This window comes from Erpetoichthys calabaricus, chromosome 3 (genome assembly GCF_900747795.2).
Source record: "Erpetoichthys calabaricus chromosome 3, fErpCal1.3, whole genome shotgun sequence".
Classification (NCBI taxonomy): Eukaryota; Metazoa; Chordata; class Cladistia; order Polypteriformes; family Polypteridae; genus Erpetoichthys; species Erpetoichthys calabaricus.
The window spans coordinates 305,230,515-305,253,581 of NC_041396.2; the positions used below are offsets into that span (position 1 = coordinate 305,230,515).

General features: G+C 43.1%; 1 protein-coding gene across 1 annotated transcript in view; it reads right to left on the bottom strand.

Annotated features, from left to right (window-relative positions):
* The window catches only part of pip4k2ca (phosphatidylinositol-5-phosphate 4-kinase, type II, gamma a), an 82,731-nt gene that overhangs the window by 6,770 nt on the left and 52,894 nt on the right, over window positions 1-23,067 (bottom strand). Inside the window, exon 6 of the mRNA XM_028798648.2 lies at window positions 17,399-17,437. Coding sequence (XP_028654481.1) covers window positions 17,399-17,437 — 39 coding nt within the window. The remainder of the gene's footprint in view (window positions 1-17,398; window positions 17,438-23,067) is intronic.

Consider the following 23,067-nt stretch of genomic DNA (forward strand, 5'->3'; position numbering starts at 1 on the left):
GGCTTCTTAGTCTGCAATGTTAGGTTCTTATATCGTAGATTTTTTCCTTTCCAAAGATATCATCAAAATGATTTGAAGCCTAAAACGGATAATTTTCAGTCTCTCACATTTTCTATTATGTGTTTTATTAAATTGAATTATTGATTAACACAAGTCAAATTGGGGAGCCTGCACTGGTACAGCGTGTCGCCGCACTCACTACACGATGAAACGGTTCGGGATCCCGGGTGGCAACCTCCCAGCCAGACACGCTGTCCAGTCCCACCCTCCAGAAATGACCCTCTATCTGCCGCAGCCAGGTGTTACGTGGGCGACCCCTTGGCGGGGTCCAGCCACTCGGGTCCGCAACAATGAGGATCTTACGAGCCGGATCACCCTCGGGGAAACACGCAGATGTAAATGGAAACAAGCGAGATGGAGAACTGCTGACTGCTTTGTCATTTACATCTTATTGCATATAAGGAACCATTAAAACACTGAATGCAGCCGTTTACGATTTAGGGTGGGGGGACCTTAACAAGAGAGACCACTAAAATGAAGCATCAAAATGTCGCTTGAGCAGTAAGTGCTTCTTCATCAGCAATAATGACTTCTCATTAAGAAAGTGGGTGGAAACAAAAACCTGCAGCCACTGCGGCCCTCCAGGACCTGTTTTAGGAAGGGATTATAACTGGCGACCCTTTTCAGGCGATGAAGGTGGGCTATGGGATGTTTTGAAAGACGTCCATGTACTGAATTTAATCTTGAAGAGGGATTTTAAAAGGGTTCCTCTTAAAAGCATCTGAAATATATATACAGTCATATGAAAAAGTTTGGGAGCCCCTCTCAATTCTTTGGATTTTTGTTTCTCGTTGTCTGAACTTTCTTTAAATATCTGACATGCCTTATGGACACAGTAGGATTTCAGTAGTGACATGAAGTCTACTGGATTAACAGAAAATATGCATCATAACAAAATTAGACAGGTGCATAAATGTGGGCCCCCCAACAGAGATATGACATCAATACTTAGTTGAGCCTCCTCTGACCTCTAGACGCTGTCCTCCTGTAGCCTTTGATGAGTGTCTGATTCTGGATGGAGGTCTTGTTGACCATTCTTCATACAAAATCTCTCCAGTTCAGTTCAATTTGATGGACAGCCTGCTTCAAATCATCCCATAGATTTTCCATGATATTCAAGTCAGGGGACTGTGACGGCCATTCCAGAACATTGTACTTCTCCCTTTGCATGAACGCCTTTGTAGATTTCCAACTGTGTTTTGGGTCATTGCCTTATTGGAATATCCAACCCCTGCGTAACTTCAACTTTGTGACTGATGCTTGAACATTATCATGAAGAATTTGTTGATATTGGGTTGAATTCATGTGACTCTCGACTTTAACAAGGGCCCCAGTCCCTGAACTGGCCACACAGCTCCACAGCATGATGGAACCTCCACCAAATTTGACAGTAGGTAGCAGGTGTTTTTCTTGGAATGCGCGGTTCTTCTTCCGCCATGCAAAGCGCTTTTTGTTCTGACCAAATAACTCCATTTGTGTCTCATCAGTCCAAAGCACTTTGTTCCTAAATGAATCTGACTTGTCTAAATGAGCATTGGCATACAACAAGCGACTGTTTGTGGCGTGAGTGCAGAAAGGGCTTCTTTCTCATCACCCTGCCATACAGATGTTTGAATTGTAGAATGATGTACAGATATACCATCTGCAGTCAGATGTTCTTGCAGGTCTTTGGAGGTGATCTGTGGGTTGTCTGTAACCATTCTCACAATCCTGCTCATATGCCACTCCTGTATTTTTCTTGGCCTGCCAGACCTGCTGGGTTTAACAGCAACTGTGCCTGTGGCCTTCCATTTCCTGATTCCATTCCTTACAGTTGAAACTGACAGTTTAAACCTCTCATATGGCTTTTTGTAGCCTTCCCCTAAACCAGGAGACTCAACAATCTTTGTTTTCAGATCTTTGGAGAGTTGCTTTGAGGATCCCATGCTGTCACTCTTCAGAGGAGAGTCAAAGGGAAGGAAGCACAACTTGTAATTGACCACCTTAAATATCTTTATATCTCATGATGGACACACCTGTCTATGAAGGCTTAACAAGCTCATCACACCAAGTAATCAGCATTGAGCAGTGACAGGCATTCAAATCAGCACAATGACAAGGGGACCACATTTGTGCACAGCCAGTTTTTCACATTTGATTTCATTTCATACAACTAAATACTGTGTCACTAAAAATCTTTGTTCGGAAAACACCGCAGTACTCAGATGTTCATGGAAATGAAAGACATACCACTGTTATCTTTATTGTTGAAAGGAGAGTCAATTATTATGCAGGCTGAGAGGGATTCGCAAACTTTTTCACATAACTGTTAATATATACTGGAGAATATAACTTGACAAATCCACTCGAACGGGGCACACGGACCTCAAATGCAGGGCCTGGGGAGGCTGTCCCACTTGCCACTCCCCAAATGTCGCTCTTGGGCGCAGCAACACGTAGGGATGGGACATTTGATACCAAGTCTTCGAAGGCTGTGTTGGTTTAATGAAGCCCACTGTTTTGAGGGAGTGTATTGACACTTAATGACCACATCACCATTGCCACCCAATACCTCGAATGTCACTTACTGTATTCGATAAACTTTTTGTTAATGCTGGCTGGCTCACTGATCTTTTCACATGACCTTTGGTGGTCAAAGCGCAGGGTCAGCCAGTTTACAGTACCACTGGAGCAGTTTGTTTTAGTTTTTTAGGTTAAGGGCCTTGCTCAACGGAGTAGGATCCCTTCTGGCAGTAACAGGGTTTGAAGTGACAGCCTTGCAGATAACCAGCACAGATTACAAGTGGAAGCTGCGAGGTGAAGCAATGTGTCATTAAATAGTGTATGCACATTCTCTAAATCAGGGGTCTCTAACACGTCGCTCGTGGGCTACCCGTAGCTCACCACCCCTTTCCAAGTAGCTGGCCAAAGGGTTAATGAATCCTACATAAAACTTGATTAGTCACATTAGGGGTGGGCGATTTTTCCAAAAAATCAAATCACGATCCACAATCTGAATCGCAATCTCTCTTTTCAATAAGAGAATATCCGGACTCAAACTCATCAAGACCGAAGTAACATTTTATTGTAAATATCAAACAAAGTTGAATTCAATTGTTCTCTTGTTCGCTAGCTAAGCAGAGTTAAGGTACATGCCCCAAAACTGGCGAGTGAGTGAGGAGAGACCCCCCTGCCCCTCGGCCCGCTGCGTGTTTCTCGGATTCACGCAAATAAATCGTTACCGCAAGTGAATTCTGATACATAGTGAAAAGAGAGACGTTGCAAAATCAACCGGAATGTTCAAGCAAATTATAGAAAGAAAAAAGAAAACAATCTAAATCTGTGAAGTAGTCCTCTCTAGAAAAGCAGACAGACATGCAGACATTGGATTTTATAAATTATATATTAGTAAACCTTCAAAATAATGTGCAGTTAAAGCCTCCACAGCATTTCTGGAGCTTAGCAGAACCCGATAACTAGAAGAATCTTCACCAAACTGCTTTGTTTGAGTCTTCATATCTCTGTGAGTCTGACATGAATGTCGTAAAATCAAAGTTCAGAACAAGACTGACAGACGGACATTGAAATGACTCCATCAGAGTGAACCTGAGTGGCTCCACTCCACCATACACCTCAGTGCCAGTCACCTGACTAACTAAACAACACATCACACATGCGACTGGACATGTAAATTAAGTGACACATGTGACAAAATGACAAATGAGTAAGTCACATCTGTGGATTTGGAATTGCATTGTTTTGTGTTGACAGCATTCATGTTTTAACTCAATAGTCTGAGATACACACAGACATACAAAATGCACTTGCAGGTGAACTCTATTTCTTTTGATGTTTTAATGCAAAATGTGAGTTGTGGACACCGACATTTTGTAAATGTTCAGGCAAAACAAGCGTATTCAGTTTGAAATAAGCGATGAGAATAAACGTTAGAAAAAATGAGGAGCTCTCGGCCATTTTCATTTTGTAAAAGTAGCTCTAAGGGGGGAAAAAAAGGTTGGAGACCCCTGGTCTAAACTCTCTTAGGGGTGCCCAGCTCCACAAGCCCATTCCCTCAGCTCCTCTACGATTTGCTTTGCCCCTTAGTGCCACTATGATGGAAAAACGTGAATCTCTCGCCTTGCCCGACAGCGATGACCTGACAGAGCCGTCATATAACGAGGAATCTGCGGTGGCTTATAATGTTACTGTCGTGTGACTTGGCAGCGAGGCCCTGCGAGACATCAGCAGTCCACCACACAAACAAACCACTTTAGTGGCATGTCTGTGAAAGAAAACTAGTGAGCGGTCCTTCTAAAGGCAGTGAGCCCCCGAAAATGCAAAGAGCGAGAGTCCACGGTTACTCGGTGCAGGTCCTGTAATATTCATAATGGAGATCACTCAGGTTCCCTTTCTCTAACATTGCATTTTGTCCGATGCCATTCATTGTGTAAAATAGCAGCAAGGGGGCAAAGACTTGTTCACAGCACTCAACTTTCAACTCCAAATCTGCAACAACAACAAATATGGTGGAGGCCGTAAAATCAATTCACAAAGTCCAGGAAACAAAGTGACAATAAAAGAGAAAGGAATTTTTGGGGGGGGGTTCAATTGAGCCCACCTAAGTCAGCCTTCCTCTCGGGGCCAATGCTGGAAAAAGGCAGTTTAAGAGCAACAAGTGCGACACACAGATAAAAGGAAACATTAAAGATAAATACAGGATGGGTGATGGCAAAGCTACAGGAAGAGAAGCACTTGATGGGCTTTCAGAGTCTGGCACTGGCCTTGCAGAAAGGATTAAAGCGCCACCACCACCCGGCACAAATCTGTCAAATAAACAAATCACTCAGCTGAAGACCACCATGGCACTACGGAGGCACAGCATCTGGAGCCGCACGTGCAGTTGTGGCCCCCAAAGCCGAAACAAACTCCGCAGAAAAAGTAGCCATTCAGGAAAACGGCCAAGTGCTGTACACGGGGGTGGGGGGGCGGAGAGAGCGGGGGTCTTCAAAATTCTCAACTAAAACTAAAGAGTCCTACTGAGTGAATTTTAACATCTCAGAGGGAATCGAAGGCTCACATAGTCAAGGCGCAACCCAGAGATTTACATGAACGACCTCGGACCCCACAAAATCTTTTAAAAATAGTAAAAATAACGCGGTGGTCCTGAGGGACTGAATGGTCTCCTCTCGTCTGCTCAGCACTGGACACTGAGCAAGCCTTGGGGGTGTGGAATTAGAAATGGCTGCCATTGCTCATTAGCCTACAATCACTGTAATCGGGCAACTGGTGCCTGGCTGCTTGAGGTGAGATTTGAACACTAGACGTGTGTAAGCCTGATGCCTAATAATCGCACATCTGTTCAGAAGTTACTGTCCATTTATAAAGCAGTTACAGATGTAACATCTAACATTCTCAAATTTAGTTAATTCAGGTCAGGGTCCTTGAGGGCGAAGGTGGTCTCAGCTTAGTCTGGCAACACCAGTCTTAAGGTGCTGCTTACCACAGGGTCCACCACTGAAACACACGCACACTGTGCCCTCGTTGGAACTGGCAAGTTAACCCAACACACATATCCTTGTGGGGTGCTAAGAGGACAAACGCTTGAAAACAAAAACCGACAGAGACATCGAGAGAGCCTGCCGAGTCCACAAATGCAACAAATGTGGTGCGAGATTTGATCCCAGGATGCCAGCAGCACTTGTCACTCCGGCACTGTGCCCTCCCAACAGCTGTAATGTGTTTTCTGAGAAGCCGTGTGTGTGTGTGTTTTCATTTCTCAAAATACTGTAGCTCTGTGACTTCTGCACACGTCGGCAGAAACCGATCAAAGATGACAAGTCAAGTTGGGGAGCATGCACGTTGGTACACGCACCACACGACGAAACAACTCAGGATCCCGGTTGGGAACCCCCCAGGCAGACATGCGGTCCAGTCCCTCCCTCCAGAAATGACCCTCTATCTGTCGCAGCCAAGTGTTACAGTATGTGGGCGTCCCCTTGGCCTGGTCCAGCCACTTGGGTCCTCAACAATGAGTCGGATCACCCTCGGGTAATGATGCCAAATGGCCATAGTGCCGTAGCTGACGCTCCCTCACAATGCAGGTCATGTGCCTCATTTGGGACTCCATGAGCAGCAAAGTCCCATTTTCCAGAGAGACACAGTACCAAAGGAGTCCAGTCTTCGTCTCAGGTCACTGGATAGCGTCCATGTCTCGCAAACTGGCAAGACAGGCCAAAAAAAAAAAAAAAAAAAAAAAAAAATCAAAACGGAAATTGTAAAATCCCCCTGCCAGCTCAACGCCTGGGTAGATAAGTGGCTGCAGGTTTTTGCTCCAACCAAGTTCTCAGTTAGAAACTAATTGCTGCTACTAATGGAACTTTATTATTATTTTTTAAATGTCCAGTCACTCGCTTATTAAGAACTTGAACCCTTAATCGCTTCCTTCAGCCATAAGCAGCTGCGCTCCAAGTCTGTAGTCACTTCTGTTTTCATAATCGGCCACCAATTAAAAATGAAATGCCGATGACAAGTGAGATGGCAGGTACCCAGGAAACTTTATTTCACACACAGAGACAGACAGACAGACGTACAGTAGATCTGTATCTCTCTACAGTGCCTTGCAAAAGTATTCATCCCCCTCGGTGTTTGTTCTGTTCTGAATTTCAATGGATTTTCATTTGGATTTTATATAATGGACTTAACAATACAGTCCAAATTGTTGAAGTGCAATGAAAGTAAAATGCCTTGTTCACATCTCTCTATTACATAGAGAAAAAAAAAAAAATTGGGACAGGACGAGACCTTCTCAGAAAAACACTTTCATGTCCCGCGAGACGAGAGAGTTCACCAGGCACAAGGCCAGAAATAAAAGACAAAAAGATTAGAAGACAAAGTAGAACGTGGTAAAGAATTCAAAAACGTCGGGATGATACACATGCAGAGCAGGTTACAGATAATGGAAGTACGAAAATTCAAAAGTCTCAAAAAAATGAGAGTAAAGATCGCATTAGTGCAAACAAATGGAAAATATTACTTGGTGAAATAATGGAACAGCGAAAAAAGATCGAATATTGTTTGGGGATGTCTGGGTGAGAAGAGAGACAAGGCGGTGAGACAAAAGGACAGCTGCTGTACAGGCGTTTAAACGTGCGAAGTGCCACACGAGATGCAGATCATGCGGCACGGCAGCAGCAGCAAGCCAGCAGCTGATCGAGCAAAGAGGAGGTAAACAAAGATAGATAGAGAGATAAATATACGTATAAAAACATACTATGGTCTGTTATTTGTTTCCCCTTGTATCACCAGTTAAGAGGGGTTTCGGAGGAACAACCGTGTGTCCTTAGGGTGCGTTCAGCCCCCCCTCTTCACAATTGTGTGCAGCGCTGGCGGGGGTGGGGTGGTGTGGGGTGGTCAGGGTTCATAAGTAAAGCCCCCTAGTATATAAATAAATAATAAAAAAAAAACAACTGAAAAGTCGTGAGTGTGAATGTATTCACCCCCTAAATAATATCTGGTCCAACAAATGACATAATTAGGTGATCAGGGTGCACCTGTGTGCACTCAAAGTGTCACATGTCTGTTCTTTTTTAATTTATTAAATTTTATTGTAATCATTCCGTACAAATAGGCCCCGGACATTACAACAGCACTGAGCAAAAGACAAGACCACCAAGGAGCTCACCAAATGGGTCAGAGACAAAGTTGTGGAGGAGTAGAGATCAGGGCTGGGTTATAATAAAAATAAATAAATAAAAAAATCCCAAACTTTGAATATCCCACAGAACACCATTAAATCCATTAGAACAAAATGGAAAGACTATGGCACTCACTACAAACCTGACAAGAGAAGGTCGCCCAGCAAAACTCTCAGACCGGGCAAAGAGGACATTCATCAGGGTCTCTCACTGTATTACAGCGAAGGGGGCCTTTATCTCCATTAATATTTTGACAATTAGTCTTACAAACAGCAGTGGACATAAGAATGGGAAGTGTTAGACATAATAAAAGGTCTGTTTGACATGGGATGTTAAAATACCAACAGGGGGCAAAGTCGGTCAAGATCTCGTATTCTCCAACAATCAGGACAGAATTTACTGGGCGGAGTGGTGGCTCTGAGGCTGGGGATCTGCACTGGCAATCGGAAGGTTCAGGTTCAAATCCTGTAAATGCCAATAGGGACTCTGCTCTGTTGGACCCTTGAGCAAGGCCCTTAACCTGCAATTGCTGAGCGCTTTGAGTAATGAGAAAAGTGCTATATAAATGCAAAGAATTATTATTATTATTAATGAAGAATTGGCACCACAATAGAATCCATTTCACTGTGTTTCGGTGGATCGCATATTCAAAACAACAACAACTGCCAACTTCAGTTTCAGCAGAGAACATAGTGAACAGCTGCTGGAAAGTGTGAAAGGGATAAACTGGGATAAGCTGTTAAGTGGAGAGGCAGTCGGGCAAATGTGAGGCAGGCAGCGGTAAAAGCATTTTACATAGAATGCAGATTTAAGTTTATCCTGAAATTCAGAAGCGATGATGGATGAATAATAAGCTTTAAAAAATAAACACACAAACAAATAAAAAAAAAAATCTGGAGTGGTCTCCCTTTGACTTTCTCGTATACTCAGATATGGGGATGGATATTTGAGGAGTAAACTGTAAGACAATGATTACATTTTTATATTACATACATTAAAGAACCATCAACAACAAATTAAATCAAATTAATAACAAATAGAACAATTATCAGAAAAGTAAAGTTGAATAAATCAGACTCTGCAGCTGCATAAATACAAAATTTGCCATGATCATTTTAGTTTGGTGAACGATTCCGGTAAATGACCACTTTCAGTAAGCGGATGTGGGTCAAAAGTTGCAAGAGACTTTAGCAATGCGTGTAATGTAATACTTGGACTCAGTTTAGTTTACGTAAAGCAAAAACCTTCTCAAATATGTAGATATGTATCACCATTTGAACGTCAAACGGAAAACTGAACTGAAATTATCTCGAAAACCCGTCGATTCTTGAAAAAAATGCAAAGCAACAAAAAATACTGAGAATGTGGTGCTTTACCATAATGTGATGTGAAATGATCGAATTTTTAATATTTTTGGGGAAACATGTCAGGTAAAGCACCACTTTGGGTTAATGGAAATAGCACAAAAGTTGATCGAAATCTACATTTTGTACCTAATACTTGCATGCAAAATGTGGCTGACCAAAGTGAAGGCACACTCAGGTTATCGTGTTTATACACACACAGAATTCCAAATATGGAATTTTCTGACTCAGGGAGGTCTAAAACAATTTTTAGACGATTCCAATACTTTTCCTATACTTCATATATGAGAAAGTAAAAATTGTTTCAAAAGAAAACTGGGCATATAAAGCATATCACATATAATTCCATCACTAACCATAAGATGTAATCTTTGTTCTCATATTTTTATACAAAAAAATTTAAAAAGCAACTGGAGAGAAATAAGGTGAAAAATGACCCAAAAACATTCTTTCAATATTTTAGTAGTAAAAGAGAAGTCAAGGAGGAGGTGAAGAGTATCAGGGACACTAAGGGTAAATTAAAATATTCACATGTTATGAAGTGGATAACGTCCAACAGTAAACAAGGCCTGCCTTGGATGTACCGAGTGATCTAGAAATCACAGAGGGAGAAGTGCTGCGGAGATTAAACAGGCTGAAATATAACAAATCAGCCTCAGGTATAAACGATGCGTACACACAAAATTGTTGCGTATGCCTGTTTCCACACTCACTTCGAGATGTATAAAAATCTTAACTTGACATTTTCATGGCAAGGCGCGCCCAAGCGCATACACACATTTCTACTCAGTTTTACAAACTGGTGGCACCCAGCATCAAAGCAGTGCCTGTGGCCTACTACTCTGTTTTAAGTTGACATCTATGATGCAGGTTTTATCAAATATGCCGAAACTAATTGCATATAGTTTACAAATTTAATTCACTTGATTGCAATCATTCTATAACAATATAATGGTGCACAGAACAACCAAACCATTTCAACTACCATAGCTGCTTTAGCGTCGTTAGAAGACATCGCAAATATTAGAATTAGAAGAGCGTACGTATTTAGAGAGGATGTCTCCACTCCTCATTTGCCGAAATTCTTCTTTGTCTCCTGTGTCTTTGCAATCATCTTTTAACCAAACACTGAACGGAACGTGATATTTATATTGATTTGCATATTAAAATATACAAAATTCTGGGAGGAGTCGGGGTGGCGCTGTAAGGTGCGTGTACGTGCATTACATTTCATGTTCATTGGGATTTGTAAATGGGAAGTGTGTGGAACTTGGCATATTCACAGATTTATGCATCTGGATTATTTTGACTGCACGCACATTTCCACTTTTATCTGTATGCCATTTTTTAGCATGAATTCTACGCACGGTGTTATACACGAGACCTTGGGACCTGATAAAAATAATAATTCTTTACATTTATATTGCGCTTTTCATAGTGAGCTGGGGAGCCACTTCAACCGCCACCAATGTGTATCACCCACCTGGATAACGTGATGGCAGCCATTTTAACAACAGTAAGCTCACCACACATCAGCTGTTAGGTAGTGAAGTGATAAGAGAGACAGCCAATTAGAGACAGGGGATGATTAGGGGTCCAGAATGACTAGGCTGTGGTGGGACCTCGGGATACACCCTACTTTTTACAAAGGAGGCCCAGGGATCTTTTATGACCCCAGAGAGTCAGGACCTCAGTTTTACGTCTAACATCGTGCTTTACATATTTCTACGCTTTTGCCACTTTATATGGTAACTCATCAATATTCAGGAGTGGGGAGGAGCCTCCAGCGAAAAACACAAACGGCAAATGAAAAGCATACAATAGTTGTAACACAAATTGAACCTGAACCATTGCTCAAATTGAGCGACATTGATGACAACGTGAAATCAGTTATCAGATGCTGACACGGATAGTGAAAGTAATGCATGATATGGCACTGTGCGACAAAAACTGCCATGATACGGTCACGTGAAGCGTCACCGTGGTGTGACAAGTAGCTATATGACAAGAAACGTCAACTCGACTGCAATCAAGTGCAAGGATAAGCAAGATGTGAGCCCCCTAAGGCACAGTTCATGATGCGGCAACTGACAATGTTCAAGTCACTAAGCCTAAGCACAAAGGGGGAAGTCGATCGTGCGGATCAAGAACTGACATTCTGTCCTATCATGAGCAAGCAACAGAAGGAAAAAAAAAAAAAAAAATTAGAAAATTGTGCCAAGAAACACGTCTACTGTCCCGACTGCAACATCAGGCTGTGCGTTTGACTGGGAACTAAATCTGCATCCGTGGACACTCAACAGAAGAAAAGGTGACATTGGGGGACATCTATAGATTTCTGGGACACCTAAGAACATTTTTCCCTTGTTGAAAATATTCAACATTTTTGGCTCCCATTTCCAGGGTAAACAAATGCTAAGGAGGCTGGAATTCTATGAGGAAGCACCAAAAAGCAGACGAACAGAGATGGGACATACTTGATAAGAAAGGCTTGTGATCAAACTAGAAGAAGAAGAAGAGGGAATTCAAGACAGAGGACGAGGATTGCGGGGCAAAGCCACAAAACAAAGATGTGGAAAGAGGAACCTCATCAGAAGGATGTGAGGGTAGATTTGGTGTCCATTGGGGGCTGGCGTGGGGGCTGCTGCTCTTTTCAATAAACAATCTGATAAGAAAATAAAAACAGCACCACGCTGGACAAGTCTGTTAGCAGGGACGGCAGATAAAGTAGAATGAGCCGAATTATTACAGAGGGGCCTGGACAGCAGACAGGCTGCGGACGATGAAATTGAATCTCTGTGAATGTAAAAGTATTACAAATGGGAAGTAAAAACGTCAGATTTGAATGCACAATGGGAGGTTGGAAATTTGAAAGGACAGCTTATGAGAAGAACCTGAAAGTCAGAGGACTTTTTACTTTCTACATCCATACTGTGGACCTGTATTGATGTGAACTTCGACCACGAAGCTTCTCAGCTGGCAGGTTTCCACCGTGGCCAACTTCCGATGGTCGGCCATGAACCCCGTTCTCTCCCTAAGCACCCGCCATTTCTGCACAACACTGCCAATACACTCCACCCTGTCTACGACACAAATCCCATCCTCGCCGCCAAGTGGACTCCTACCACAAAGCATCTCAGTTTACTCGTCCACAGTGCAGTGCATATGGAGTGTAGTGGTGGTGTTGTGCAGAACAGCTGGCCCGTTTGTTCCGTACTGTGCCCAAGTGCGACTGTCACCCCCACCCCCCCCCCGACTACCTCCAAACCCTGCTGGCCAGCACTCACACTGCACTTAATGTTCTGGGCACGCTTACATTACCATGTGACTTTGTGTAAAGCCAAAACAAGATCTGAAGGGGTTGACAGCATGCACGTCCAAATGATTTTCCAGTTGTTTTGGAGTCGTGTAGGGTAGGATGACACTCTGCCCTCTTAGAGATTAATGGAGTGTGCAGTGCAGCATTTTGCTATTAATCGTGCTGCATGTACCGGAAGACTTTTACAGAGACAAATGATGTTCAGGCAGGAATTTGCAGCTTTGCTTGCCAACTACAATTCACACTCACGTGTATGGTGAGAATTAAAACCTGTTTTAAACTCAAAGGTATCGAATGAAAGGAGAATTGCACAATCTGACTTGTCGCATCGTTGACGTCACATTTGTTTTCCGTGCTCTGGCACATTTAGCGATCACACTGTTCTCGAATACTACTGAACCGTGTCCAAGCACACCTCTTCCAAGTAGGCCAGGTCACGGTACACAGCGATCAAACTAGTCAAACAAACTAGACTTGGGGTAGGGGTACTTGCGGACAAATGTGCTCGGGCACAGAAGGAATTGCCAGTGTGAGGTCACCAGAGGGCGCTCCACTCACAGTCTATTACCTTACAACAGTGTTTCCTCAGTCACATTGGCTGCAGGTTTTTCCTTCCAACAAGTTTCCCCAATTACGAGACCGTCCTTGCTGATCATGACACTTGGCGTTGAACGATTTGGCTTGTCAGTGCTTTCATTCATCCAAGAGAAATTTGAATTTCACTGTACAATTTCCTTCTTGGAGAACATTATCCATGTGTTCTGTGGACCACAACAGATTTAAACTTAATGTTCCTTCCAATTCCAGGTCAGGGAGCCTGCAGCACGTTACCGCACCCACCACACGACAAAACAGTTCAGGTGCCTGGTGGGCAGCCCCCCAGGCAGACACGTGGTCCAGACATGATTGGGGAGCATTCACTGGTACAGCGTGTTGCCACATATACCAGACAATGGAACAGCTTGGTATCCCATTTGGCAGCCCCCCCCATACAGACAGGCTGCCCAGTCGATATTTGTGTTTGCGCTCCATGAGAATCCTCAGTGCCAGGATGCGGTCGATGGTCGACTTCTTAGGCATAAAACCAGACTGCTCCGGTCGCTGGCAGGTAAGCAGTTCCTACTTCACTCTCATTTATTTCTAAATATATATTTTTTAACACAGATACTTGATGGTGCTTTAAAGGAAACAGGTCAGCAGGAGAGCTGGCTGCTGGTTTATTGGTTATCTGCATTTCATTATTAACTGATATCTAGCAACAATTAAAACTTTAATGCCGTTGATAAAACACTAAAATATGCAATTGGAGATTCCGAATAGGAACAGGCAAGATAACTAAAATTAAGCTCAAAAAACGCATTGCTTTAGCAGTAAATAAACGGGTTCTAATTAAGAAATTGGTTGAAGTGAAAACCTGCAGGAGTGTAATGGAGGACCCCCTGACCTACAATGTAACTAAAATGTGTCTTTGATGAATGAAAGCGCTGACAAGGCACAGAGATCAATACCAAATTTCAGTTAATTAAGAAACTGGCTGGAATGAAAACCTGCAGCCCTCCAGGACCGTGACCGAGGACCCCCCAGGCTTACACTGTAAGGAGATGGCATCAGTGTTCGACTTTGTGGGTTTACGGCGGACCACCGTCAGTTTACCACAATCTGCCAACCGAGCTGCTTTGTGATGCAAATCCATGGCAATACAGGACTGAAGCAATTAAGGAAGGCAAAGAGGATGCGAGGTTATATAGCGCCCTGCCGCATAGAGTACAACACAAGGGAGGTCAGGCTCAAGTGGTGCAACACCCTGGTAAGGCCTCATCTGCAGTTTTGATCTCCAGATTACAAAAACAAAAGGCAAAGCAGGGCTAGAGAAAGTTCGGAGAAGAGCAACAAGGCTGACCCCAGGACTGACAAGTGTGAGTTACGAGGAGAGACTGGAGGAGCTGAGCCTTTACAGTCTGAACAAAGGAAGATTAAGAGATAACATGAGTGACGTCTATAAAAATAATGAAAAGAAGGCTGAGCCAAAATGAAGTACCCCTTTACTCAAGGTTATTGCATGAGGTAGTGGTGGGGGGGGGGGTCCTTTGATAGGCAATCCCTTGTATGGTCATATGAAAAAGTTTGGGAGCCCCTCTTAATTCTTTGGATTTTTGTTTCTCATTGGCTGAACTTCCTTTTAATATCTGACATGCCTTATGGACACAGTAGGATTTCAGCAATGACATTAAGTTTATTGGATCAACAGAAAATATTCAATATGCGTCATAACAAAATTAGACAGGTGCATAAATGTGGGCACCCCAACAGAGATATGATATCAATACTTAGTTGAGCCTCTAGATGCTGTCCTCCTATAGCCTTTGATGAGTGTCTGATTCTGGATGGAGGTATTTCTGACCATTCTTCATATAAAATCTCTCCAGTCCAGTTCAATTTGATGGACAGCCTGCTTCAAATCATCCCATAGATTTCGATGATATTCAAGTCAGGGGACTGTGACGGCCATTCCAGAACATTGTACTTCTCCCTTTGCATGAACGCCTTTGTAGATTTCCAACTGTGTTTTGGGTCATTGTCTTGTTGGAATATCCAACTCCTGCGTAACTTCAACTTTGTGACTGATGCTTGAACATTATCCTGAAGAATTTGTTGATATTGGGTTGAATTCATCTGACCCTCGACTTTAACAAGGGCCCCAGTCCCTGAACTGGCCACACAGCCCCACAGCCTGATGGAACCTCCAGCAAATTTGACAGTAGGTAGCAGGTGTTTTTCTTGGAATGCGGTGTTGTTCTTCCACCATGCAAAGCGATTTTTGTTTTGACCAAATAACTCCATTTGTGTCTCATCAGTCCAAAGCACTTTGTTCCCAAATGAATCTGACTTGTCTAAATGAGCATTGGCATACAACAAGCGACTCCGTTTGTGGTGTGAGTGCAGAAAGGGCTTGTGTCTCATCACCCTGCCATACAGATGTTTGAATTGTAGAACGATGTACAGATACACCATCTGCAGCAAGATGCTCTTGCAGGTCTTTGGAGGTGATCTGTGGTTGTCTGTCACCATTCTCACAATCCTGCTCATATGCTGCTCCTGTATTTTTCTTGGCCTGCCAGACCTGCTGGTTTAACAGCAACTATGCCTGTGGCCTTCCATTTCCTGATTCCATTCCTTACAGTTACACAAACTGACAGTTTAAACCTCTGAGATGGCTTTTTGTAGCCTTCCCCTAAACCAGGAGACTCAACAATCTTTGTTTTCAGATCTTTGGAGAGTTGCTTTGAGGATCCCATGCTGTCACTCTTCAGAGGAGAGTCAAAGGGAAGGAAGCACAACTTGTAATTGACCACCTTAAATACCTTTATATCTCATGATTGGACACACCTGTCTATGAAGTTCAAGGCTTAACGAGCTCATCACACCAAGTAATCAGCATTGAGCAGTGACAGGCATTCAAATCAGCACAATGACAAGGGGACCCACATTTGTGCACAGCCAGTTTTTCACATTTGATTTCATTTCATACAACTAAATACTGCGTCACTAAAAATCTTTGTTCGGAAAACACAGCAGTACTCAGATGTTCATGGAAACAAAAGACATACCACTGTTATCTTTTGTTGAAAGGAGAGTCAATTATTATGCAGGCTGAGAGGGGGTCCCAAACTTTTTCATATGACTATAGTTTTCAGTTGGCCACATGCCTTAGTCCATCAAAACAGATCCATCATCACTACACACCTCACCTTCTGAACGCACTTCAGTATTCCTCCTGACAGTGACATCCCAAATTGGAGCACAATTCTAAATGTAGACAGACGGGTGTACAACATTGAAGAGAAAATCTCCAGGTCGTCGTCAAAATGAACGCCTGTGAGGGCGTCCATTTTGCAGTCTCCTAGATGTTCAGCACGCTTCTGCCTTGGGCATTTCCAACATGTCTTTGATTTTCATTTCCATCCACACAACACGATGGCAGTGCAGGAACTCGCCGAGAGACACGTAGAAAGTTGTGCGCCAACAATCTGTAAACTGTTCATCGAAATGCCATGACATCAGAGTCGAGGCTCATTGCCATTTGAATGGTTGCATAAATAAGCAAAACTTCCACTATTGGGCTGAAACCCACCCTAGTGAACTTCATCAGAGACCCCCACACAGTGAGCACACGTGTTAGTTTGGTGCGCCGTTGCAGAATTTGGCATTGGAGGCCCTTAGAGGGGGAGCAACGGTTACCGTCACTTCAGAACATCACATTGAAATGCTAGAGAACTGGCAGAAATGGATGTGGTGGACACATGGAGCGACGGCTCATACGGTCTTCGTGGAGATCCATGCAAGTGGGAGAAGCTGATCTCCCTGCTTGGTGATGTCGGGTGGCTTTCATGTTTGCCTGATCTCACTCTGTGCGATTTCTCACTCCGTGCGAAGCCCCTCAAGGACGCTATTCGCCACAAAATGGCCACTATTCCCCTTGAAATGGCTGAACGAGTCACGCGAGCGTTCAGAAATCGTCTCGAAGAGTGAATCGCTAATGATGGCCACCATCTTGAAGATCTCATTTTTAAAACACAGTGGAAAAAAAATATAGTTGGTGTATCCTTTCTTGTGTCGTAATGACATTTTACTTTGTAGCTTTTTTGTAGAATAAACCTTTGAGATGTGGGACTTCTTTTTGGCTCACCCTGAATTACGTTCTTCAACAAAACAGAGGGACACACAAGGACACCTAAGGGCACTTGTCACACAAATGTTAGCAACCTTGTCTACACACAGACACAGTCATTGAGACCTGAGATAAGTGACCAAGGAGTGTGGTGGACAGCAGGACTTGTGGGACCTTCAAAACTGTTTTTGGGGGTTAAAAAATGAGCAAAAATAGGACTGGCAAACTTGTTGGGATCAATGATCTGTCCTAGTCACATTCTAATAATGTATCAAAATGGAGGCTCCTGTATTTTATTATTTTTTTTAATTACCTTTTCCTTGTCACTTGCTTCACGGGATACCAGGGAGCCCTGCAATGAACAGAGAGACAAAAATGAGGTCAAACCCTTGTAAAGATATCAGTCATTTTAAGGCAAAAAAGCTCTTTCATCAGATGGCCCTAAACACAGTGTTGTGAAAAAGTATTTGCCCCCTTCCCAATTTCCTACACTTTTGCTTATTTGTAACACTTCATTGTTTCCGATCACCAAACAAACTCCATATAATACAAAAGACAGTCTGAGTAGACTCAATACACAGTTTTTAAGTGACCACTTGATTTATCAAACTGGGGAGGTTCCCCGGCACCTCCAGTGCCCTCCACAACATTTGGGACAAACACACTTTTTTTTTTTCCTTGATTCCCCCTCTGCTCCACAGTTTTAAAATTACAAATCAAACAGTTCAAATTCTTGCACACTGCAGGATTTCACTTAAGGAGATTTGCACACATTTCAGTGACGTAACACAACACAAACCTTCCAATACTCCCCACCCCAACACACATTTGGGCATCACAGTTGCTTCTGATTCCTCAGGTGGGCTTCATTACTTCATAAGGTACCTCAGCTTGCTTCTACCCTTTGGAGTTTGTAGCTACCAGGGGTCCCCAACTCCGATCCTGGAGGGCCCCCAGTAGCCAAAGGTAGATAGGAACGAGTTACATTTACTTCAGTAACTTTAAAAAAAAAAAAAAGTACTTCTAAGAGTAGTTTTACTGCACCATACTTTTTACTTGAGTACATTTGTGAAGAAGAAACGCTACTCTTACTCTGCTACATTGGGCAACACATTTACACATTAGATACGCTATATTTTTGCCAGAGAGAAGTCGCTAGTGGATCTACTGCATGACTGTTTCACCAATCAGATGCAGCAACAATAATCACATGACTCCGTTTCACCAATAAGACGTAGCCATGCAGTCACATGACCACACACAAACTTCTTGTATCTGCAGCCTGTGAGAGACTTTTAGTCATGCGGGGCTCCTGTTCCCTGCTAAACGGTCACAGCTTCACTGCAAGAACCTTGAGAGCCAACTCCTGTGGAAGCCTAACCATCACTTCACTGAGTGAAGAGCAAGCAGGTTTTAACCAAACATGCACAGATACAGACCGTCATGGTTAAGTGAGACTTCTTGTACGTGCACAAGCTGCCTTGTTCTGTTATTTTATATCATCTGTGCTATTTGGAGGGCAAGTGTGTGACGATGCCAGTCCCCTACAGACTCTCTTCTTTTCTCTTTTTCTTCGACTCCCGTCTCCGTGGGCCTTAATCACATGCCACAGAAAGCCAATGAAGCAATTGAGAACGATCTGACCCACATGTGCAGGTGTGACTCACTCCAACTACCTCATTAACTCCCCGCGGTTGAGCCTACAGAGAGTGACATGGCTTTATGGATTTGAAACTGGCCTTTTTTTTTTTTTTTTGAAGCTGCGGACCCTCTACACCACAAAGTGAATATACAGTATTATACGGTCAGTGTACAGGTTATCTGGTCACTGTAAGTAGTCTGCTCTGTTCAAACATACATGTTACCTACTGTAGGTATTGGCTTCAAAAGCGTTGTTGTGAAAAACTGAGATTTGGAACTTTGTGTTATTTGTGCACTTTGTTTTACAAAGATGTTATTCATTTGTACTCATTTTTCATTTTATTTGGAAATAGCAGAAATTGCACATTTTATAATTTTGTCTGTCTTATTACAACATTTCTAAAAAATAATTTATGATGTTCAAACAGTTACTCAGTACTTGAGCAGTCTTTTCACCAAATACTTTGTTACTCTTACTTGAGTAATTTTTTGGATGACTATTTTTTTACCTCTACTGGAGTCATTATTTTGAAGTAACGCTACTCTTACTTGAGTACAGGGGTGGCACGGTGGTGCAGTGGGTATCGCTGCTACCTCGCAGTTCAGAGACCTGGGTTCACTTCCCGGGTCCTCCCCGCGTGGACTTTGCATGTTCTCCCCGTGTCTGCGTGGGTTTCCTCCCACAGTCCAAAGACATGCAGGGTAGGTGCATCGGCGATTCTAAATTGTCGCTAGTGTGTGCCCTGTGGTGGGCTGGCGTCCTGCCCGGGGTTTGTTTCCTGCCTTGCGCCCTGTGTTGGCTGGGATTGGCTCTGGCCCTGTAGTTAGGATATAGCAGGTTGGATAATGGATGGATGGATACTCGAGTACATTTTTTGGCTACTCAACCCACCTCTGCCAGTAGCTGCAGGTTTTCATTCTAACCCTTTTCTTAATCAGTGATCTATTTTTGCTGCTAATTCACTTCTTTTGAATTCATTGTAATTGACCTGCTCTTGAAGACTCGGACCCCTTAATTGTTTCTTTTTCCTTAATTAGCTGCCAAACAATAATGAGATACAAAATGAGCCAAAACATGACCAGCTAACTGTGTGGATCATGCAGTATCTTTCTTTATATAAAAAAATCCAATGTCTGTCTGTTCACTTTTCACAAGAGAACTGCTTAACGGATTTTTTTTCTATAATTTGCTTGAACATTCCGGTTGATTTTGTGACTTCTCTCATTGCGCCAAGTATCATAGTTCGCTTGTGGTACTGAATTATTCGCACTAATCCGAGAGAGAGGCTGTGGGCCGAGAGGAGTGGGACACGTGATGTCAGGACTAGGGAGCTGGGCAGGGTCCTCACTCATTCACACGGCAGCCTCTGTTCCAGTCGGTCTACCTCAGTGTTTTGGAGTGTAATTTGCCTCTGCTTAGCTAGTGATACCAGTTTGTTTATTGATTTTTAAAGCTTGTCCTGTTTCACTACTATGCGGGTGGAGCCGCTGGGGACGACTAGTCTAAAAACAAAAGGTGAAGTTCTCAGGAATGTTGATCTGCTCAGGTCCCCAAAACATCTGAACAGAGTTCTTAGAAAAGAGGAATCAACAATTTTGGAAATGTCTGCCATTGCACAAAGAGAGCGGCAACAAGTCATGCAATTAAAGAACGGGTTTAATTAACAACAAGAATCAAAGCCTAATTAAGCAACTGGTTAGAATGATATTGGTTGGTTGGAGTTTGAGGCCCTGACTTAGTTGGTCTTCTGTTGTGTTCTCCCTCACTTCACATTTTATTTCTATTTGGGTGCCATTTAAGGAAAGAAATGAAGCAATTCAGAGGAACAAATCTTAAAAAACAAGTTAATTAAAAATTCATTCAAAAGAAGTTAATTAGGAACAGAAATGGGTCACTCATTAAGAAAAGGGTTAGAATGAAAACCTGCAGCCACTGGGACCCTCCGGGACTGGAGCTGGGGACCCCTGGTAGCTGCCATTGTTCAACATGAGGACCAGAGCTGTGCCAGTGAAAGTTTGTAGTCCGCGTAAAGAATTGGCGCAGATGGCGGCTCTGCAGCGGTGTGGCTCTCCTTGGTGGATGGGAATGGACTGTGGATTTTCATGGAGTGTCAGACTACGCTACTCGCTTTTCACTTGGTTGAGTTGTGCTACTTAATTATATTTTGTCTGTGAACTAAAATAAAAATCTATTAATCAATCAGTCCCATGTTAAGTTACGAGAGTCAGATTAGGCAACAAAATTTACACCTGAACATTCATATTAAAAAAGTATGTGTTTAAGTGCGGGTACAAAATGTTGGATGCTATATGCCGTATTTTTTAGGCGTGTTCACATATAACGAGCAAAGCCCCTGCCTGCCAGCCATCGCGCATGAAACAATTTGGCCCCCCCGTGGACCAGTTTTGCTGAGACGTGACCCGCTTATTCTTTCAAAAGGTTCCATTTTTGTTCAGATACTTTAAAGAGATTGCACCATACAAAGCTTTAAAACTTCAACATGTCCCATTGAAAAGCATTTGGTGAACTTGTGTAGACGCTGAAGTCGGAAAACAAAAACACCAATTTAAAATAAACAATTTCTTAATTCTTGGTGAATCAGAGACTGCATGGAATCTCCACCATGCCCTTGAGACTGTGCTGGGAGACATGGCAAACCTTTTGGCAATGCCACGTGGTATTGATGTGCCATCCTGGAGAAGCTGGACTACCTGTGCTACCTCTATAGGGTTCAGGTATGGCCTCATGCAACCAGTAGTGACGCTGACCGTAGACAAATGCAAAACGAGAGACAAAACAGATGAGGAGGGAAAAATGTCAGTGGCCTCCCTCCACCTGTTAACCCATTCATTCCTGTTTTGGGGGGTCGTCTCATTGTTGCCCCTCTAGTGCACCAACGCTGCTGAAACTGATGAACAAGCCCCTCTGCTACTCAACTGGTGGCTCTGAGGCTAGGGATCTGCTCTGGCAATCGGAAGGTTGCTGGTTCGAATCCCGTAAATGCCAAAAGGGACTCTGCTCTGTTGGGCCCTTGAGCAAGGCCCTTAACCTGCAATTGCTGAGTGTTTTGAGTAGTGAGAAAAAGCGCCATATAAATGCAAAGAATTATTATTATTAATTATCAATAGCCCACAAGTGTCATTGACTTGATGCTATACTCGCATTAAAAAGGGTTCCTTTTTGGGCAGTATTAGATAGATATATGTGAAAGGCACTATATAACGGATAGAGAGATACAGTAGATGTGAAAGGCACTATATAACTGATAGATTGTCTGTCTGTCAGACAGATAGATGAACGTGAAAACTACAGCTTTTGCATGTATGTGTCACACGAAAACACAGTCCTTCACAAAAACAGGGATAACTGAGTAGACAATGATGTAATGTGATGTAAAGTCACCCGTCCTTTGCCCACATGTAAAGACCACATCATGTTACACAATTTGTCCAGCAATTTTCAATTGCAGACTTGACTTACGTAGCGAGTCACGGGCAGTAAGCGCACACTTCAGTGATGAGTTTCTTGTGTAGCTCAATCAGCATTCAGGCTTGTTTCACACTGTAGGGGCACACGTGTGTGTGCAGTTATGTGTGCACATGAGAGAGAGAACAACCAATGAGTGCGGACCACAAAGTACAAGGCATACATGCAGCCCCAACAAATAAGGAGCGCAAATTTATTTGGACCATGCAAACAAAAGATTCATCTGCAGGACGTCTCGTGTTTGTCCTTCCATGACAGAATTATAGATAAAGGGGGCCAAGATTGCGTCTCAACTCGCCATAACTGGAAAGCATTAATACAGCAGAAGCTCTGCTGGGCTGCACATTAATTGGTTGTCAGTATGCATTTCAAATTGAAACTGTGCTGTAAAGTCATCATGTGGTTGGTCGTCTCCTGCAATTCCTAGCTGTGTAATCTGAGTGCCGTAAACTGCAGTTGTCAAGTCTGACATCCCCTCTGACTAGAAGTCATGCAATCTGGCGTCGGCTTCATGCACATACGAAACAGAAATAAAACTCGTCCGATTCCTCAGACACGTCAAATACAGTCACTAATCCGTTTTTCGTTAATCCGCTCAGCTTCATTTCCCCCCCTAGTGGCCAGAAGACACGACTGTCCCCTTACCACTTCCCTTGTAAACAAATTTGGGCACCGAGTTTATTTTGGTTTACAAGCGAAACAGCTGAATGCACTAAATGCAGCTTTGTAACAGTTCTTCCCCCTCATTCTCATTATTTGTTTAGTCAGCACCTCTTAAAAAATGTATAAAATGGCTTTGAGGGCTTATCTGGAAACTAGTATATACACGAAACTTGACAGGAAAGTTACATCCA